General features: G+C 45.6%; 1 protein-coding gene across 3 annotated transcripts in view; it reads left to right on the forward strand.

Moving 5' to 3' along the window:
- Window positions 1-708: 708 nt before the first annotated feature.
- Window positions 709-19,302, forward strand: part of LOC137332572 (C-terminal-binding protein 1-like) — a 92,758-nt gene continuing 74,164 nt past the window's right edge. The window contains exons 1-3 of one of the 3 annotated variants that reach the window (XM_067996499.1): window positions 709-790; window positions 982-1,061; window positions 9,244-9,434. In XM_067996499.1, coding sequence (XP_067852600.1) covers window positions 9,371-9,434 — 64 coding nt within the window. In that variant the 5' untranslated portion in view covers window positions 709-790; window positions 982-1,061; window positions 9,244-9,370. Of the gene's footprint in view, window positions 818-981; window positions 1,062-9,243; window positions 9,435-19,302 lie in introns of all 3 variants that reach the window. The other 2 variants (XM_067996498.1, XM_067996501.1) reach the window with 2 other exon arrangements.

Below are 19,302 nucleotides of genomic sequence, written 5' to 3' on the forward strand. Positions count from 1 at the left end.
CGCGAGCGGCTGGAGAGAGCGGGAAAAAGGTGAAGCTGTGATTGGAGGAACAGCGAGCACGAGCCGGGGGTGGGGGCAGAGAGAAGAGGTGTTGAGGACTCAAAACCCAACGGGAAAAGCGCGAGCGGCTGGAGAGAGCGGGAAAAAGGTGAAGCTGTGATTGGAGGAACAGCGAGCACGAGCCGGGGGGGGGGGGGAGAGAGAGAGAGAGAAGAGGTGTTGAGGACTCAAAACCCAACGGGAAAAGCGCGGTGTGTTCGGAACTTAACAGCGCGTGCCGCGGGGTGGGGGCGATAGGCAAGGAGCTCGGAAACACTGGTTGAAGAACGGGCGCGAGCCGAGCACTCAAACAGTTCGAGAGAGTTCCAATTTCAGCTGTCAAGGTTTCCGCGGGATGCGAGGAGAGAGAGAGAGAGAAAGGGGACACTTCGGGAAAATTCCCTCAGGCAGCCAGTCCGCCTCTGAGGGGACGTCTGCGGCCCACGGACCGTATGTTTAACACCCCGGGTATAAACCGTGAGAAAAAAACATGACGGGGCGGGGAAGATTCGAAATGGTCAATATTTTCCCCGACCGTGCGGCTCTGAGGGTAATCTCGCCACCCCCGGATTGGGAATCCCTTCACGGACAAAGCCGCTTGTGACGTCAAGAGACAAGCTTCACGTTGAAGAGCGCCGCCGGAGGGAGGGAGGCGGGGCCTGGTGTCGTAGAGTGACGCCGGCGCGCTCTTGTGCGTGGTCGTCACGCGCGAGGTTTCTTGGATGTGTGGAGCGGCAACATTGTAGCGAGAGTGAGTGTGGAACGCGGTGTTACCGATGTGAGTGTAGCAATCGCGTCTCGAAGCTGTTACTGTGGACGGCAAGCAGCGCGCACCCTCTTGAGTCCGCCTGTCTGAACTTTAATAAACTTAGTGGCAGCAAGCACGCTTTTTATTATTTATTTATAATCTGTTTTTTTTCCCTCTCTTTGTATTTCCGGTAGGAACAGCCTCGCTGTGGGAACCAACAGGAAGCAGCATGGTTTAAGAGCTAGAGCACTTTTGTGAAAGAGAAAAGATTAAGGTAACGAATAAATTCAGCATGAGAAGGGGATCTTCCTCATTTTTAAGGGAGCTGGGGAGAGGTTTAAAGTCTGTGCAGTCGGTGTTCGTTTCCTATAGTTACACAGCGTTGTTGCGATTCTAAACTTTCCAAGGCCCACCTTAAGTAGGACCAGAGAAAAGTTATAACTACTCTGGATCTTGGGAAGAGTTTTTGGTCTTTAAAATTCATCACGAGTTGTTTCACACAGCTAAAAAAGGGTTTACATCAATAAAGCCAGCCGGCATTTTCTACTGCTAATCTAACACCCTAGGAATATGAATCAAATTGAAAATATATCTTTTTCCAGTTTTCACTGAATAAGTTCCTGCATTTAAAAAAAAAATCTGAGTTTTCATCTGGTTTCACCTGCAAATTGTCAAATTTAGCAATTAAATAATTTTCTGTTTTTTGTGTTGAGAACTGCATATGTCCCTCTCTTTCAGGGTCCATTTATCCTATAGATTTAGTTGCTGCAAAGTGTTTGTTTTCAACTTTGCACCAATGCAGAAGTTGTAATGTAAATCCAGAATTGGGGCCCTACTTGACTGGAATGAAGAGGTGTGTGATTTTTTTTTGGGTTGGAAGACTTACATCACATTGGTTTGATGATGCATGGAGTGTAATTTTAGTGCAGTACCAAACTGGGTTTAACGATAGCCTGTGGGGTTCTCCCTGAACATTTTTTTAAAAACGTTCCTGCAGTCAATTTAATTGTCTAGATATAGAAGGACAAGATGCATAGGAACACCATCACCTCCAGATGCCCCTCGAAGTCACACCATCCCGACTTGGACATATACTGCCGTTCCTTCAATGTCGCTGGGTCACAATCCTGGATCTCCATACCCAACAGCATTGTGGGCTCATCTTCACCACACAGCGGTTTAAGAAAGTGGCCCACCACCATCTCAAGGGTATCTAGGGATGGGGAGCAAATGCCAGCTTAGCTGGTGCACCCACATCCTGAGAATTAATATATTAAAAACAAAAGCGAAGGAGGCAGAAATGACCTGATTCAATAACTACAAATAGTGAAAGAAAGATGGAGGGTTGGAGTGGGTGTATAATCATGATAACGGCCACTGGTTTGTAGTTTTTGCAGAAAAATGGATGGTATCACCAAACAAGATCCCCAAAACACCTGTAAAAACCCCTTAAGCACATACAGATATAGAATTTGATCTATTCAACCATCATAAACCAGTGGTCTCGGTCATGATTATGCCTTACTTGAGTGACTTAATCATTCTAGCACTAATCTAGCCCACTGTTTGAAAAGGTTGAATATCCCAGCTACAGAGCTAGGAGAGACTACCACTGTCTACCCTGTGTGCTCGTAACCGGTGAGTGGGCAAGTGATTTATTATTGATGCGACCAGTTTAGAAATGGGCATTTGCATTGCCCCGGGAACTTGAGCAGAATTATGGTATTCTGGCAGCAAATCGCGCTAGGTGGTATGTGAGGAAAGTTACAAGATGTCTTGCCATGCCAAATCGCTATCCCTGCTCTGGTGTTTCACACTTGTGAAACCCATCTCGTCATTTACCAGTAACTGGTGTGTCATCGTGTGGAAGTATTATGGGTTGGTGTTGATTTTTAAGAGTATAGGAATTTTCTATCTTCTTTGCTTCCCTTGGTACATAATAAGTATGTAGGCACTGCACATAGTACGCTTTTCATTTTATTCAACTGTTTTAAAATGCTGCTGATACTAGTGTCCATCAGTGGTTGTACTATTTTGCTTATTTTATATAAGTGTCATTTAATAAATATTCCCTCAGTCCCAAGTTTCTCTTGAAGTTGGTGATTGTTGTTGGGGTACAGTCAAGCAGAAACAGGCATCCTTTGCCCAAGTGGCTGTTCCTTATACATGATTCTCGATGGTGTATGTTCGCACCGTATTCAACCGTCCTCTCCTTGCCACACTTCTACACGTGCTCTTTTCAGCAGGGGACGCTGGATAAACTGTCACTTAGAAAGGCACGGACTAATCAAGGACAGTCAGCACGGATTTGTTAAGGGGAGGTCGTGTCTGACTAACTTGATTGAATTTTTCAAGGCGGTGACCAGAAAGATCGACGAGGGTAGCGCAATTGATGTAGTCTACATGGATTTTAGCAAGGCTTTTGACAAGGTCCCACATGGCAGATTGGTTAAAAAAGTAAAGGCCCATGGTATCCAAGGGAATGTGGCAAATTGGATCCAAAATTGGCTCATTGGCAGGAAGTAAAGGGTAATGGCCACGGGTGTTTTTGTGACTGGAAGGCTGTTTCCAGTGGGGTGCCACAGGGCTCGGTGCTAGGTCCTTTGCTTTTTGTGGTGTACGTTAATGATTTGGACTTAAACGTAGGGGGCGTGATTAAGAAATTTGCGGATGGCACAAAGATAGTCTGTGTGGTTGATAGTGAGGAGGAAAGCTGCAGGGAGATATCAATGGACTGGTCAGATGGGCAGAAAAGTGGCAAATGGATTTCAATCCAGAGAAGTGTGAGGTAATGCATTTGGGGAGAGCAAACAAGGCAAGGGAATACACAATAAATGGGACGATTCTGAGATATGTAGAGGAACAAAGGGACCTTGGAGTGCATGTCCACAGATCCCTGAAGATAGCAGAACAGATAGATAAAGTGATTAAAAAGGCATACGGGATACTTTCCTTTTATTAGCCGAGGCATAGACTATAAGAGCAGAGAGGCTATGCTGGAACTGTATAAAACACTAGTTAGGCCACAGCTTGAGTACTGTGCACAGTTCTGGCCACCACATTACAGGAAGGATGTAATTGCACTAGAGAGGGTGCAGAGGAGATTTACGAGGATGTTGCCAGGACTGGAGAATTTTAGCTATGATGACAGATTGGATAGGCTTGGGGTTGTTTTCCTTGGAACAGAGGAGGCTGAGGGGTGATTTGATTTGAGGTGCTCAAAATTGAGGGGCCTAGATAGAGTGGATAGGAAGGACCTATTTCATTTAGCGGAGGTGTCATTAACCAGAGGGCATGGATTTAAAGTGAATGGTGGAAGGATTAGAGTGGAAATGAGGACTTTTTTTCACCCAGAGGGTGGTGGGGATCTGGAACTCACTGCCTGAGAGGGCGGTAGAGGCAGAAACCCTCAACTCATTTAATAAAATACCTGGATGTGCACCTGAAGAGCCGTGACCTGCAGGGCTACGGACCAAATGCGGGATAGTGGGATCAGGCTGGGTGGCTCGTTTCTCAGCCGGCGCAAACACGATAGGCCGAATGGCCTCCTTCTGTGCCGTAAACTTTCTATGATTCTATTGATGCTAAAGTGCAGGAACACTGCCTAATTTTTGTTTTTCTTTGTCTACCTCTCCATAATTGGAGGCACTGAAGCCAATTGTTGTGCCTCCATTGCTGATTTTTACTTTACGAAAGAAAATAGAAACTATTTAAAGGTTAACTTCAATACTGGATCTCGAGTATCGTCTGAAGCATGTACTAACTCTGATGTTGCTTCTGTATCGGTTGCAAGACTATGATGATTCCATGTATAAAGCGATATTGAGCTGTTCAGAGATGTAAAGTTTTATCCCTGATGTGCTGAATTTGCTGATCTAAGTCGAGCTGGTAACAGAAGAGGGCAAACTGTGCAATCATTGGTGCTGGAAGCTGGGTGTGTGCATGAACCCCTGAGTGTGTATCTATCTGGTGTATTTTGTTAATGGGAAGTGTCTTAGTTCACCAAACACTCAGGTGAATACACCATCTCTGAGTCACACAGACCAGGAAAGCCCCTGCCTGGGTTCCAGCTCCAGTGTGTGTTGGCTGATTTCAGATGGGGTACGGTATACGTGCTACAATTGCTCCCGGGTCAAGGGAGGGAAAACCGGTGGGTGGAATTTAGTTTGTGTCTTTGCTCTTTTCCCTCACCCGTAGTTTACAACATGCATTTATATTTTGCGTTTTAATGTTCCTAAACATCCCAAGGCGCTTCACGGAGGTGTAATCAGAAAAACGGATGCCGAGCCAAAGAACGTAATATTAGGAGGGGTGACCAAAACTTGGCCAAAGAGATGGGTTTTAAGAGGAGAGAGAGGTGGAAAAGTGGAGGCGGTTCGGGAGGGAATCCCAGAGTATAGGGCCTGGATAGATAAAGACACGGCTGCCAATCGTGCGACTAAAAGAGGCCAGAGTTGGAGGAACAGAAATTAATAAGAGGGACGGAGGAAGGGGAATGGGTGGGTTTGTAGGGCAGAGGAGGTTCGAGATGGGGTGGAGCAAAGCTATGAAGAGATTTAAACATGAGGATGAGCATTTTAAATTGGGGGACTGGGAGCCAACATAAGTCAATGAGGACAAGGGTGATGGGTGAGTGAGACTTGGTGCGGGATAGGCTAAGAGCAGCAAGGTTTTAGTTGAGCTGAAGTTTACAGAGCATTGAGAATGAGAGCTCGGCTAAGAGATCTTTGGAACTGTCGAGTCAGGAATTGACAAAGGCATGGATGAGGGTTTCAGCAGACGATATGGCGATAGAGGTAGGTATTCTGTGATGGGAGAGGATATTGCCTTGGTAGCTCAGCTCTGTATCAAGCATGACGCCAAGGTTGCGAACAGTCTGGTTCAAACTGCGACAGTGTCTGGGGCAGGGGATGGAATCATTGGGAGGGTATGGAGTTTGTGGTGGGGGCCAAAGATGATGGATTCATTCTTCCCAATGGTTAACTGGAAGAAATTGCAGCTGATCCAAGACTGGATGTTGGACAAGCAGTCTAACAACATAGTGGCAGTGGAGGGATCGAGAAAGGTGGTGGAGAGGTAGAGCTGGGAGCCGTCAGTGTACATGTGGAAGCTGACCCCATGTTTTTGGGTGATATTGCCAATGGGCAGCATGTAGAGGGGGGGACCAAGAATAGTTCCTTGGGGGACTCTGATGGTAATGGTGCAGGAGGAGAAGCCATTGTTGGAGATACTCTGGCGACAATCGGAAAGGTAAGTGTGGAACCAAGCTAGGGCAGTCCCTCTGAGCTGGACAGTGGAGGAAAGGCATTGGAGGGGGATGGTTTGGTCCACTGTGTCAAAGGCTACGGAGGTTGAGGAGGGAAAATGTGCTGCTGATTTTTTTTTTTCTATTGGGCCTCCAGTAATGCAGCTCTGAGGTGCACAAGAACAACCCAGAGCTCCATCTCCATGGGGCAGGCACCAAGCGTCTTCTTTACACCTGATTTCAGCAGTGAAGCTTAATTCTACGTGGGGGTGGGGGAAGTGTAGATTAATCATGACGACTGGTCTGAAATAATCCCAGCTGTGCATGCAGGGCAGAGACTTGATGCTTATACTTTATTTTATGCATGCTGTTGGTAATTTCACGGATCAGCAAAGTGACCGTTGACTGCATTTGATTTTCACTTGCTGGTAGTAGCTAGCTACAGCCACAATCTCTTGCACCCTTGTTTATACGTTGTATGTGCTCTTCTGTAGGATTTGAAAGATTGTCTTCGGGTGCTTGTACTTCAGCTGTTTGTCGTCGAACTGATCGTTTACCCCGTGAAATATTACAACACAACAGTGCCTTTTCTCAGTTCAGCATTTCCAGTACCTCAGCCGTTGTAGAGATCTCTTGAGTTTGATGCTAGCTGTCAGTCTGTTTGCTTCTGCTTCTCTATCTCCACCCACCCCCTCCCCACTGCGGAAAGCAAGAGTCCACAAGTTTCACTTGATTTCCTAACATTGTTCTATCTGCCAGATCCTTTGAGGCATCTGTGGCTCTATGCTGCTTCATACAATTAGTGGATCACCTCTGATTATTCTTATACTGTTGCATTGCTCAGGGCAGTTTTTGAGCAGACCCATTGTGCTTTGCTTATTGGAGGCAGCAGGAAAGAGAGACTATGGGGGTATAAGTTGCTTTGGTGTTGCTTTTATGTGTCTCCAAGCAGCTAGCTCAGGAACAGTACTGTCAGGTTGGTGAGTGGGTCAGTGAGCTTATCTTTCGGGGTGGGTGGGAAAGAGGAAGAAAATCCAACTTCTGCACTCCTCCTCCCTGCTCCTCTTGGCTTTGATTTCTGATATATATATATATATATATATATATATATATATTTTAAAAAATTCCCTGATCATCTAACTCAGCACAGACTGGAGATTGAATGTGGGACCTGCCTTATTTTATCACGTGATGTTTTCCTCCTGCTGTTTACTAAATAGTAAAATTTTTTAAGAAGTGCCAATTTTTTCTCCCCTACTTATGACCCTTGCTTGGGGTCCACTGCCCCACTGCTGCCATGACTGCGATAAGTTAATTCATTGCAACTAGTTGACCAAACGTGCAACCTTCCTGGTCTGCTTTGGCTTTGTGCTACACGCTGAGCCATAGTGAAAGCAGGGCCAGTGGTTTTTGTCAGTTGTCCAGTGACTCTGCGTTTAATTTGGAATCTCATTATTACTTTTAATTGTGCACAGGCAAGGAAGCTTCCCCAATGGCTCGGGGGTAAAAGGATCATCTTTGAGCCATACAGATCAGGAAGCTTTTGGGTTCAGTTCCCATCTGTGCTGAGTTAGTTGACCTCTGCCAGAGCAGCGGTAGGTATATATTACAATTGGTCCCCAGAGAAGGGAAATCCGCCTGAATCCCTGCTTCTGATTACTACCCGGCAACCTTTGCTGGAAATGCATGCTTGAATGTCAGGTGAGGATAGGATAGGGTGCAGCTGTGATGCCCTCCACAGTCTAATAGCTCTCCATTGTTCACTGCCGAGGCCCATGCATGAAGAACAGCCACTAGGGCATGATACCAGACAATGATTGCCACCTGTGAAACTGTAACCCAATCCACAGCTTTGGAAGAAGAAAGAATCACATTATCAAGAGGGGGAAAAAATGTGCAGAGGCCTGGGTGGTGCCTTATCCAGGCCCAGACAAGTCAAAGATTCTGTTGGAGCCTTTGCTTCCTGAGAACTGTAGTCAGTTGCTATATTCAAAAGTTTCAACAGGAAGTGCTCCTACCTACTGAAGTTTGCAATGATATATAGATTATCACTCGGATTTGCAGCGATCACATCAAGATCGTTAATGCATAACGTACACAAGTGAAGGATTAAGTCCAGGGAGTTCCCTGGTTATCTGTCCACCGTCGCATCCAGTGTGCTGCCAACTCTACAGTGTATATTGCAGAAATCAAAAGGAATGCATGGGAGTCATTGAGGCAGTGACCTCATGTCTGGATTCAAATGACAATATTAAACTGCTCAAGCCCCACTTCTGTGCTTTATGTAACAACAACAACAACTTGCATTTATATAGCGCCATTAACGTAAAATATCCCAAGGCGCTTTACAAGTGTTATCGGACAAAATTTGACACCAAGCCGCATTAGAAGATATTGGATCAGGGAAGAGGTAGGTTTTAAGGAGCGTCTTAAAGGAGGAAGGAGAGGTGCATAGGTTCAGGGAGGGAATTCCTGAGCTTAGGTCCCATACAGCCAAAGGCACGGCCGCCACTGGTGGGGTGAAGGAAATCGGTTATGCACAAGAGGCCAGAATTGGAGGAATGCAGAGTTTTCGGAGGGCTGTAGGGCTGATGGAGGTTAGAGAGATGGAGAGGGCGAGGCCATGGAGGGATTTGAATACGAGATAGGAATTTTAAACTTGAGGTGTTGCTGGACCGGGAAACAATATAGGTCAGCGTGCACAGGGATGATGGGTAAATGGGACTTGGTGCGAGTTAGGATACGGGCAGCAAAGTTTTGCAAGAGCTCAAATTTACAGAGGGTGGAAGGTGGGAGGCCAGCTAGGGGAGCATGTCGTCTAAATTATTTCAGAATTACAACAGTGTGGCTTAAGCCATGCAACCTGGAGCTACCTCAGATTGTGCTCTGTGTGCAATTGGGTAACCAGGGAGTTGTGGATTGTTCTTATGAAATTACACTGTGTACATAGACTGGGACATCAAATTAATGTTCGAATGTCACTTGCTATCTCATATGGGAGTCAGACAAACATAGGATGATTGGTATGGGGTGAGTGAGTGGTGCAGCATGGTGATGGTGAATTGTCATCTGTATACACTAACTTGTCATCTGCAGTGCTGAAAATGCTTTTTGGCTGAGCCACATGTGGGAATTAACTTGGGGGAGGGGGAAATCCTACCTATTCCTTACTGGAGATTATTTAAATTTATCTTTTTTTTTAATAAAACAGGCTAACAGGAGCTTTTGGGAATATTGAAACCTGTGAATTTTGATGTCTGGTGTCTCCGGTTTTTGGTGTGGATAAAAACTAATCCACCTTCAGTCATCGTCGTGCTGACCTCTGACCTGTAGCCCTCATGTCCGTGCCCGTCATGGACAAACACAAAGTAAAGCGGGCACGTCTTGATCGCATTTGCGAAGGTAAGAGGTTAAAGTTGAAAAGGACATCTCGTGAAGTTGTGCCTCAGTGTTGTATTATATGCTTTGAAGTAGAATATACTTGGCCATATTGCATATGATTATTTACTAACTTATTTCACATCTGAATTTTGTTTTGGTCTCTATTCTCTGTGAGGTCTGCTTCACGTCAGTGCTTACCTTGTGCTTGGCTATCAAGAAACGTGCATAAGTTCTGGAACTTGCTGCATGGGGTATCATGGACGTATACCCAGGTCTGAGGTGAAAAGCTTTCAAAGTGTTGCCCACTGGGACGGCAGTGACCGGTGCTGTTATAAAATGTCACTGAGGTTCGGTACGATGATTTCAGGAAGGGCTAAACTCAGCATTGAAGGCTGCCATGTCATCATACATTTTTTTGAAGGGTCACCCCCATCTAAAAACAAATAGGGACAGTCAGGTGTCCCAAATACCCAGTGCGCATTGAAATGTTGCGATTTAAATATTGTAAATCTTTTGAGTATAAATGTGGAACCCCCACTGAGGTCAATGAGTTTTTGGAAAAGAATAGAATCTGTCTAATTAACTCTCTTGCCCGCACCTCACATTTTCTGACTGTTGAAAACTGTGAAATAATGTAACCACGCATCCTTTGCAAATGCTGTAGTAAAGCAGGGAAGCTTAGAAATGTCTAGTGTGCCAATGCATGTGGCAGTAGAGCCTCTGAGCATCAGTTCCAGGTGAATAATGCAAATCCGTGACTTTGATGTTGCAAACAAAAATCACTGCAGAGCGTCCTCCAAAAAAAATGTTGTGTGCCGAGTAGGCATCCTTTCCTGAATTGGAGGAAAGATTGCCCACGTGGTTCAGTGAGAGAAAGCCAGAAGGCTTTGGGGGGAGACGTTGTGACAGGAATCTGAGTAAAAGGAAGGGCATGGAATATAAGTTGTAGTTTTGGTGTGTTTTGTGGGAAGGAAATTGTCTATTAAAATGATTTTTCTAATTGTATCTTGTACTAAATGAGGGAAGGCTCATAAATATGACTTTTGAGGGCACCTCCTGTAGTATTCCTTCAATAAAATGTTTTAATACTGTATTGGGAAATGTTTGAGTTCTTCCAATAATGTGCTGGGAATTTGTATCTACCAGAAGCAAAAGTAACAGAAGACTACATCTTTGAAGCAGCGCCACGCTCTTTCAAGCAGTAACACTTGTGTCGTTGACCCAAGTCAATGAATACCAGATGGGGCTACCTGTGGTTTGACACTTGGAGCAATGCCCTGTTGAGTGCTCTCATTAACTGGATCTGTATGTGGTCTCTTATAGACTCGTCACTGTTACAGCCAGAGAGTAGGTTAAAATGTCTGTTTTTAAATGGCAAATAATTGATCACTGGGAGTGGTTATAAATCAATAAATTTATTCAAGAAATAAAACGAAAGCTGCAAATGTTGAAAGTTTGAAATAAAACAAAAATCTATTCATGGAGTTAATGCCTGTCATTTCGTAGAATAAAAGTTTCGACCAGAAGGAGGCCATTTGGCCACTTCATGTCTGAGTCTGTGGTAGCTCCACATCAGCTATTTACTCTGATCCTATTTCCCTGTCCTTTCTGTGTACTCTTCAGTCACTTAAAAAGTAAAAATTATCGAAATCCCTCTTATACGTCTTGATTGATCCTGCTCCAATAGCCACTTAAGGTAATTTATTCCATATCTAATAACCTTTTACATAGAGGGGAAAAAAAATCTAACCTCACCCTTTAAGTGTTCAGTACTAATCCTAAATTTATGCCCTCTTGTTACTGGTTCATCAACCAGTGGAAATAATCTTTCACTCTTCACCCTCTCGGACTCTTTCGAAACTCCTAATACTTTTATTAGATTCCCCTTAACCTTCTCTGCTTTAGCAAATACAGCCCTAGTTTAAATCCTCACCTTAGATTATAGCCTTATAATTATTGCTCAATTAATTTGTTTATAATATTTTGCACTACTTGTATGGGGAGGGGGAGGAGAGGAGGAGGTTGTCCAGTTTTGGATTGTACGTAGGTTATCATGGGGGTTTGGTAAAGCGTAATGGTGGGAGTCACTGCCAAGCGCATGAAGTTACTCACTATTTCCCACCCACTAGTTCTTTCGTTTCTATAATTTACTTTATCTCATCTGCTACCTCTGCAAGCTGACTCAGTCAAAATCGCAGTAATGGACGTGGAGCTTACCCATACTGCTCTGTAACTTCTAATAATTACAGAATGGTTTCCTTTCTGCTGAGCATAGAATCATGGAAAGTTATGGCACAGAAGGAGGCCATTCAGCCCATTGTGTCCGTGCCTGCCGAAAAAGAACTATCCAGCTTAATCCCACTTTCCAACACTTGGTCCATAGCCCTGTAGGTTACAACACTTCAAGTGCTCATCCAAGTACTTCTTAAATGAGGGTTTCTGCCCCTACCACCCTTTCAGGCAGTGAGTTCCAGACCCCCACCACCCTCTGGGTGAAAAAAATTCTCCTCAGATCCCCTCTAATCCTTCTATCAATTACTTTAAATCTATGCCCCGTGGTCACTGACCCCTCTGGAAAGGGAAATAGGTCCTCCCTATCCACTCTGGTCCCATCAATAATTTTATACACCTCAATTAAATCTCCCCTCAGCCACCTTTGTTCCAAAGAAACCAACCCCAGCCTATCCAATCTTTTCTCATACCTAAAATTTTCCAACCCTGGCAACATGCTCGTAAATCTCCTCTGTACCCTGTCTCGTGCAATCACATCTTTCCTGTAATGTGGTGAACAGAACTGTATGCAGTACTCAAGCTGTGGCCTAACTAATGTTTTATACAGTTCTAGCATAATCTCCCTGCTCTTATATTCTGTGCCTCAGCTAATAAAGGAAGATATCCTGTATGCCTTTTTAACCACCTCATCTACCTGCCCTGCTACCTTCAGGCATCTATGGACATGCACTCCAAGGTCCCTTTGTTCCTCTACACCTCTTAGTATCCTCCCATTTATTGTGTACTCCCTTGCCTTATTTGCCCTCCCCAAATGCATAACTTCACACTTTTTTTATTCGTTCATGGGATGTGGGTGTCGCTGGCGAGGCCAGCATTTATTGCCCATCCCTAATTGCCGTTGAGAAGGTGGTAGTGAGCCGCCTTCTTGAACCGCTGCAGTCCATGTGGTGAAGGTTCTCCCACGGTGCTGTTAGGAAGGGAGTTCCAGGATTTTGACCCAGCGACTATGAAGGAACGGCTATATATTTCCAAGTCGGGGATGGTGTGTGACTTGGAGGGGAACGTGCAGGTGGTGGTGTTCCCACGTGCCTGCTGCTCTTGTCCTTCCAGGTGGTGGAGGTCGAGGGTTTGGGAGATGCTGTTGAAGAAGCCTTGGCGAGTTGCTGCAGTGCATCCTATGGATGTTACACAGTGCACCGGTTGTGAAGGGAGTGAATGTTTAGGGTGGTGGATGGGGTGCCAATCAAGCGGGTTGCTTTGTCCTGGATGGTGTCGAGCTTGTGTTGTTGGAGCTGCACTCATCCAAGCAAGTGGAGAGTATTCCATCACACTCCTGACTTGTGCCTTGTAGATGGTGGAAAGGCTTTGGGGAGTTAGGAGGTGAGTCACTCGCCTCAGAATACCCAGCCTCTGACCTGCTCTTGTAGCCACAGTATTTATGTGGCTGGTCCAGTTAAGTTTCTGGTCAATGGTGACCCTCAGGATGTTGATGGTGGGGGATTCGGCGATGGTAATGCCGTTGAATGTCAAGGGGAGGTGGTTAGACTCTCTTGTTGGAGATGGTCATTGCCTGGCACTTGTCTGGCGTGAATGTTACTTGCCACTTATGAGCCCAAGCCTGGATGTTGTCCAGGTCTTGCTGCATGGGGGCATGGACTGCTTCATTATCTGAGGGGTTGCAAATGGAACTGAACACTGTGCAAGCATCAGCAAATATCCCCATTTCTGACTTTATGATGGAGGGAAGGTCATTGATGAAGCAGCTGAAGATTGTTGGGCCTAGGACACTGTCCTGAGGAACTCCTGCAGCAATGTCCTGGGGCTGAGATGATTGGCCTCCAACAACCACCAGCATCTTCCTTTGTGCTCGGTATGACTCCAGCCACTGGAGAGTTTTCCCCCTGATTCCCTTTGACTTCAATTTTACTAGGGCTCCTTGGTGCCACACTCTGTCAAATGCTGCCTTGATGTCAAGGGCAGTCACTCTCACCTCACCTCTGGAATTCAACTCTTTTGTCCATGTTTGGACCAAGGCTGTAATGAGGTCTGGAGCCAAGTGGTCCTGGCGGAACCCAAACTGAGCATTGGTGAGCAGGTTATTGGTGAGTAAGTGCCGCTTGATAGCACTGTCGACGACACCTTCCATCACTTTGCTGATGATTGAGAGTAGACTGATGGGGCGGTAATTGGCCGGATTGGATTTATCCTGCTTTTTGTGAACAGGACATATCTGGGCAATTTTTCACATTGTCTGGTAGATGCCAGTGTTGTAGCTGTACTGGAACAGCTTGGCTAGAGGCGCAGCTAGTTCTGGAGCACACGTCTTCAGCACTACAGCTGGGATGCTGTCGGGGCCCATAGCCTTTGCTGTATCCAGTGCACTCAGCCGTTACTTGATAGCAGGTGGAGTGAATCGAATTGGCTGAAGATTGGCTTCTGTGATGGTGGGGATCTCGGGAGGAGGCCGAGATGGATCATCCACTCAGCACTTCTGGCTGAAGATGGTTGCAAACGCTTCAGCCTTGTCTTTTGCACTCACGTGCTGGACTCTGCCATCGTTGAGAATTGTAAACAATTTTACAACACCAAGTTATAGTCCAGCAATTTTATTTTAAATTCACAAGCTTTCGGAGACTTCCTCCTTCCTCAGGTAAATGTTCAGGATCTCCTTGAAGCCTACGCATTTATACATATAGAACAATACATGGTGTTTACAGACTGCCCCTGCAACTGCCCGTTGCCAAGGGAGAATGGGGATGTTTACAGAGCCTCCTCCTCCCATTAGTTGTTTAATTGTCTACCACCATTTATGACTGGATGTGGCAGGACTGCAGAGCTTTGATCTGATCCGTTGGTTGTGGAATTGCTTAGCTCTGTCTGTAGTATGTTGCTTCCGCTGTTTCGCGTGCATGTAGTCCCGTGTTGTAGCTTCAGGTTGGCAGCTCATTTTTAGGTATGCCTGGTGCTGCTTCTGGCATGCTCTTCTACACTCCTCATTGAACCAGGGTTGATCTCCTGGCTTGTTGGTAATTGTAGAGTGAGGAATATGCCGGGCCATGAGGTTACAGGATTGTGCTGGAATACAATTCTTCTGCTGCTGATGGCCCACAGCGCCTCTCTGGATTGAATTCCATTTGCCACTTTTCTGCTCACCTGACCAGTCCAGTGATAGCTTCCTGTAGTCTACAGCTTTCCTTCTCACTATCAATCACACAGCCAATTTTTGTATCACCTGCTTCTTGATCAAGCGCCCCCCCAACATTCAAGTCCAAATCATTAATATATACCACAAAAACCAAGGGACCTAGTACTGAGCCTTGCGGAACCCCACTGGAAACAGCCTTCCAGTCGCAAAAGCACCCGTCGACCATTACCCTTTGCTTCCTGCCATTGAGCCAAATTTGCATCCAACTTGCCAGTTTCCCTTGGATCCCATGGACTTTTACTTTTTTGACCATGTGGAAGCAGTATGGGTAAACTTCACCTCCATTTGTATAAAACGCTTTTCACCAACCAGTGGACAGTAATAGGATTATTACACTGCATTTAAAGTATATCTGATCTGATATGCTTAATAAGCCTCACGTGTTGCTTGTGCGAGCAGCACCATTGTTTTTCCTTGCCAATTTACTACATTCTTCATCTGCAGATATTGACTCATGCTGGGGTATTGTTCCAGATTGCAGGCTACCCTCAGACCTTAGCCAAGTAGTCATTATTGAACTAAACCTTGATAGTGAGCGTCAGCAGGCTATTTGACAGTGTACATGGGTGGGTGGCTGAGTATATGCACGTGGGGGTGGGTGAGGTGTCACGGCTGAACCTGATGCTCACTCTGTCTTGCTCAAATATCCACACGTGCTTACTTCTGGCAAGGATTGCTAGGTAGCGATCAGGTTTGGGAGCTTTGGCCAGTTCTTTCTCCAACGCAGGGGTGCTGAGACCAATTGAAGCATCCAAACCATATTGCAGCTTAGCGCTAATTCGGCACAGACCAAGGATACAACCTGGGACTTTCCTGGTCTGCATGACTTAGTCGCCCATTGGATGAACCTGTCGCGCCATCATGGAAGTTACCAGCAGCATCTGCAAGAACCAATATCATCTGGCAGGGCGCAGCACATGATTTTCAAACCATAGGATTAATGAATGACATCATTGCAACAAGATGATTGACAACTAATCTGCAGTTGACAAGATTTTTTTTATCCTTTGTATTTCAGATTTCACTTCAGGGTTTGCTTTCAATTACTTCAATATGCATGGTTTGATGAGATTACATGTACTGAATAGTTTTTTTGTTGCTCCATTATAATCGTGGGTATAAGCGGAGACTTGCATGTTAACTAGGACCCACCTGTAACAGGCCTGTCCGTTTCAGATTTTTTCATCAAAGCTTTTCTTGTCTTCCTCTGAATAGCTAGTTAGCGCTCTCAAATTTTGGGCGATGTTTGCGTTTAGTCCATCCACGTTCTACACAGTAGCATATTAGTAGTAGCACCACTACTGACCGAGCTCGCCGAGTCCTGAAGGACATAGCTGCCAGACTGGGCCTGCGGCAGGTGGTGATCGAACCAACACGAGGGAAAAACCTACTTGACCTCGTCCTCACCAATCTACCTGTCACAGATGCATCTGTCCATGACAGTATTGGTAGGAGTGACCACTGCACGGCCCTCGTGGAGATGAAGTCCCGTCTTCGCACTGAGGACACCATCCAACGTGTTGTGTGGCACTACCACCGTGCTAAATGGGATAGATTCAGAACAGATCTAGCAGCTCAAAACTGGACATCCATGAGGCGCTGTGGGCCATCAGCAGCAGAATTGTATTCCAGCACAACCTGTAACCTCATGGCCTGGCATATTCCTCACTCTACCATTACCAACAAGCCAGTGATTCACCTCCTGACTCCCCAAAGCCTTTCCACCATCTACAAGGCACAAGTCAGGAGTTTGATGGAATGCTCTCCACTTGCCTGGATGAGTGCAGCTCCCACAACACTCAAGAAGCTCAACAACATCTAGGACAAAGCAGCCCGCTTGATTGGCACACCATCCACCACCCTAAAGACTCACTCCCTTCACCACTGGCGCACTGTGTACCATCCATAGGATGCACTGCAGCAACTCGTCAAGGCTTCTTTGACAGCACCTCCCAAACCCGCGACCTCGTCCACCTGGAAGGACAAGAGCAGCAGGCATATGGGAACAACACCACCTGCACGTTCCCCTCCAAGTCACACACCATCCTGACTTGGAAATGTATCGCCGTTCCTTCATTATCGCTGGGTCAAAATCCTGGAACTCCCTTCCTAACAGCACTGCGGGAGAACCTTCACCACACGGACTGCAGCGGTTCAAGAAGGCGGCTCATCACCACCACCTTCTCCAGGGCAATTAGGGATGGGCAATAAATGCTGGCCTTGCCAGCGATGCCCACATCCCATGAACGAATAATTTAAAAAAAATTGTCACAGGAAAAAGTTCACAAGTTCATCTCTTGGCATCTTGAAATCTAGCTACCGCTCCATTGACTTAATATTCTAGGAATTAACAAATGTAAGCAAAAAAGGTACACAGAAGCTTAGTGACACCGGGTAGCACGCTTTCCTTGCATCCTTAGGACATTGATTCATATCCGATGCAGATTGATAGACTGAAAGGCTCCGAAGTGAAACGACTTTGGGCAGTCTCGACAACCCAGGGTTGTGCAAGTCCACTTCGCAGTCTCGTTCAGTGGAACTGTGATTGTTGGCAGTGTGGAAAATGGAAATGTCACACTGGTGCAGTGGAGGGGGTTCTGCTTCAGTTGGAATTATTGAGGGCAGTGTAGAGGGAGTCTAACTCTGCAGCTGATGGATACCCATGCCTGACTGGCAACAAATGGAAAAGTGTTTCTAGTCTTGAACACTGAGAGCCCTCTGCAATTTTTGTTTTACATATATAAAAAAGACACAGTTCTAGAATTCTAGGGTTACAGGAGGAAGAGCCTGTAACTTGGGATGGGATGGACTGTTTATAGTTTGCCCTTGCATCAGAGAGTGGTGAGTTTAGCTCTTTTTTTTACCAGCACTGTGGGATAGTGCTGGCAACACCTGGGTGGAAGTGTTGCCTAGTGGGAGAAATAGTAATGCGGCAATAACCGCAAATTAATTTTAGTCACCACTTTAATGGATTCTGCTGGAGCCTGCAGTATTGACTGTTGATGTATGGGAGTCAGTTGTGATGGGTTACGTTGCCCCACCTGGTGATGTCACTGTGGACCTGGTCCCCAAAGCTTGTCTAGTGATGGTAAGTGCCCCTGAAAAATGTGTAACATTTTGGATTTAAGATGAGCGACTTTCTGTTTGATTAGGTTCAGTGCACCAGATGCCAGGGTGGTGAACTGGAGCACAAACATGCACTGTAATGGAATGGGTGGAACATGGACCTGTGGCCAACTGTTCCATCTCTATTAAACTTGTTTCCCTTTCCACAGGAGAATGTAGTACAGTGGTAAAATGCCACCTTGCAAGATAATTGCATAGTTACGCAATCCATAATGTGATGGATATATTCTTTCTGGTTGTGTCACAGTATCCAACCCACTTATGTAGGGGGCATGATCAAGAAGTTTGCAGATGATACAAAAGTTGTCCATGTGGTTGATAGCGAGGAGGAAAGCTGTAGATTGCAGGAAACTATCAATGGACTGGTCAGTTGGGCAGAAAAGTGACAAATGGAATTCAATCCAGAGAAGTGTGAGGTAATGCATTTGGGGAGGGCAAACAAGGCAAGGGAATGCACAATAAATGGTAGGATACTGAGAAGTATAGAGGAACACCGGGGCCTTGGAGTGCATGTCCACAGACCCCCTGAGGGTCGCAGGACAGGTAGATAAGGTGGTTAAGGCAGATGGGATACTTTCCTTTATTAGCCGAGGGATAGAATATAAGACCAAGGAGGTTATGCTAGTGCTGTATAAAACATCAGTTAGGCCACAGCTTGACTACTGCGTACAGTTCTGGTCACCATATTACAGGAAAGATGTGATTGCACTAGAGAGGGTACAGAGGAGATTTGCGAGGATGTTGCCAGGACTGGAGAATTTTAGCTGTGAGGAAAAATTGGATAGGCTGGGGTTATTTTCTTTGGAGCAGAGGAGGTTGAGGGGAGATTTAATTGAGGTGTATAAAATTATGAGAGTCCTAGATAGAGTGGATATGAAGGTCTTATTTCCCTTAGCAGAGAAGTCAATAACCAGGGGGCATAGATTTAAAATAATTGATAGAAGGATTAGAGGGGAGTTGAGAAATTTTTTCACCCAGAGGGTGGTGGGGGTCTGGAACTCACTGCCTGCAAGGGTGGTAGAGGCAGTAACCCTCATCGCATTTAAAAAACACTTGGATAAGCACTTGAAGTGCCGTAGGCTACAGAGCAAGAGCTGGAAAGTGGGATTAGGCTGAATAGCTCTTTTGCGGCCAGCACAGTCGCAATGTGCCTTAAATTTCTATGATTTATTTTGTGCATTTAAAATGTAAAAGTAGTTTTACTTGTGCATTCCCTAATCCTGGTCCCAGCTTTTCAGCTAACCATAACTGGTTTTAAAATTAACAGGTCACTCAAATTTGAAATCTCAATCAATTTCTACGAGCTCCGCATATTTTTCACTGGGT

This window comes from Heptranchias perlo, chromosome 14, assembly GCF_035084215.1.
Source record: "Heptranchias perlo isolate sHepPer1 chromosome 14, sHepPer1.hap1, whole genome shotgun sequence".
Taxonomy (NCBI): Eukaryota; Metazoa; Chordata; class Chondrichthyes; order Hexanchiformes; family Hexanchidae; genus Heptranchias; species Heptranchias perlo.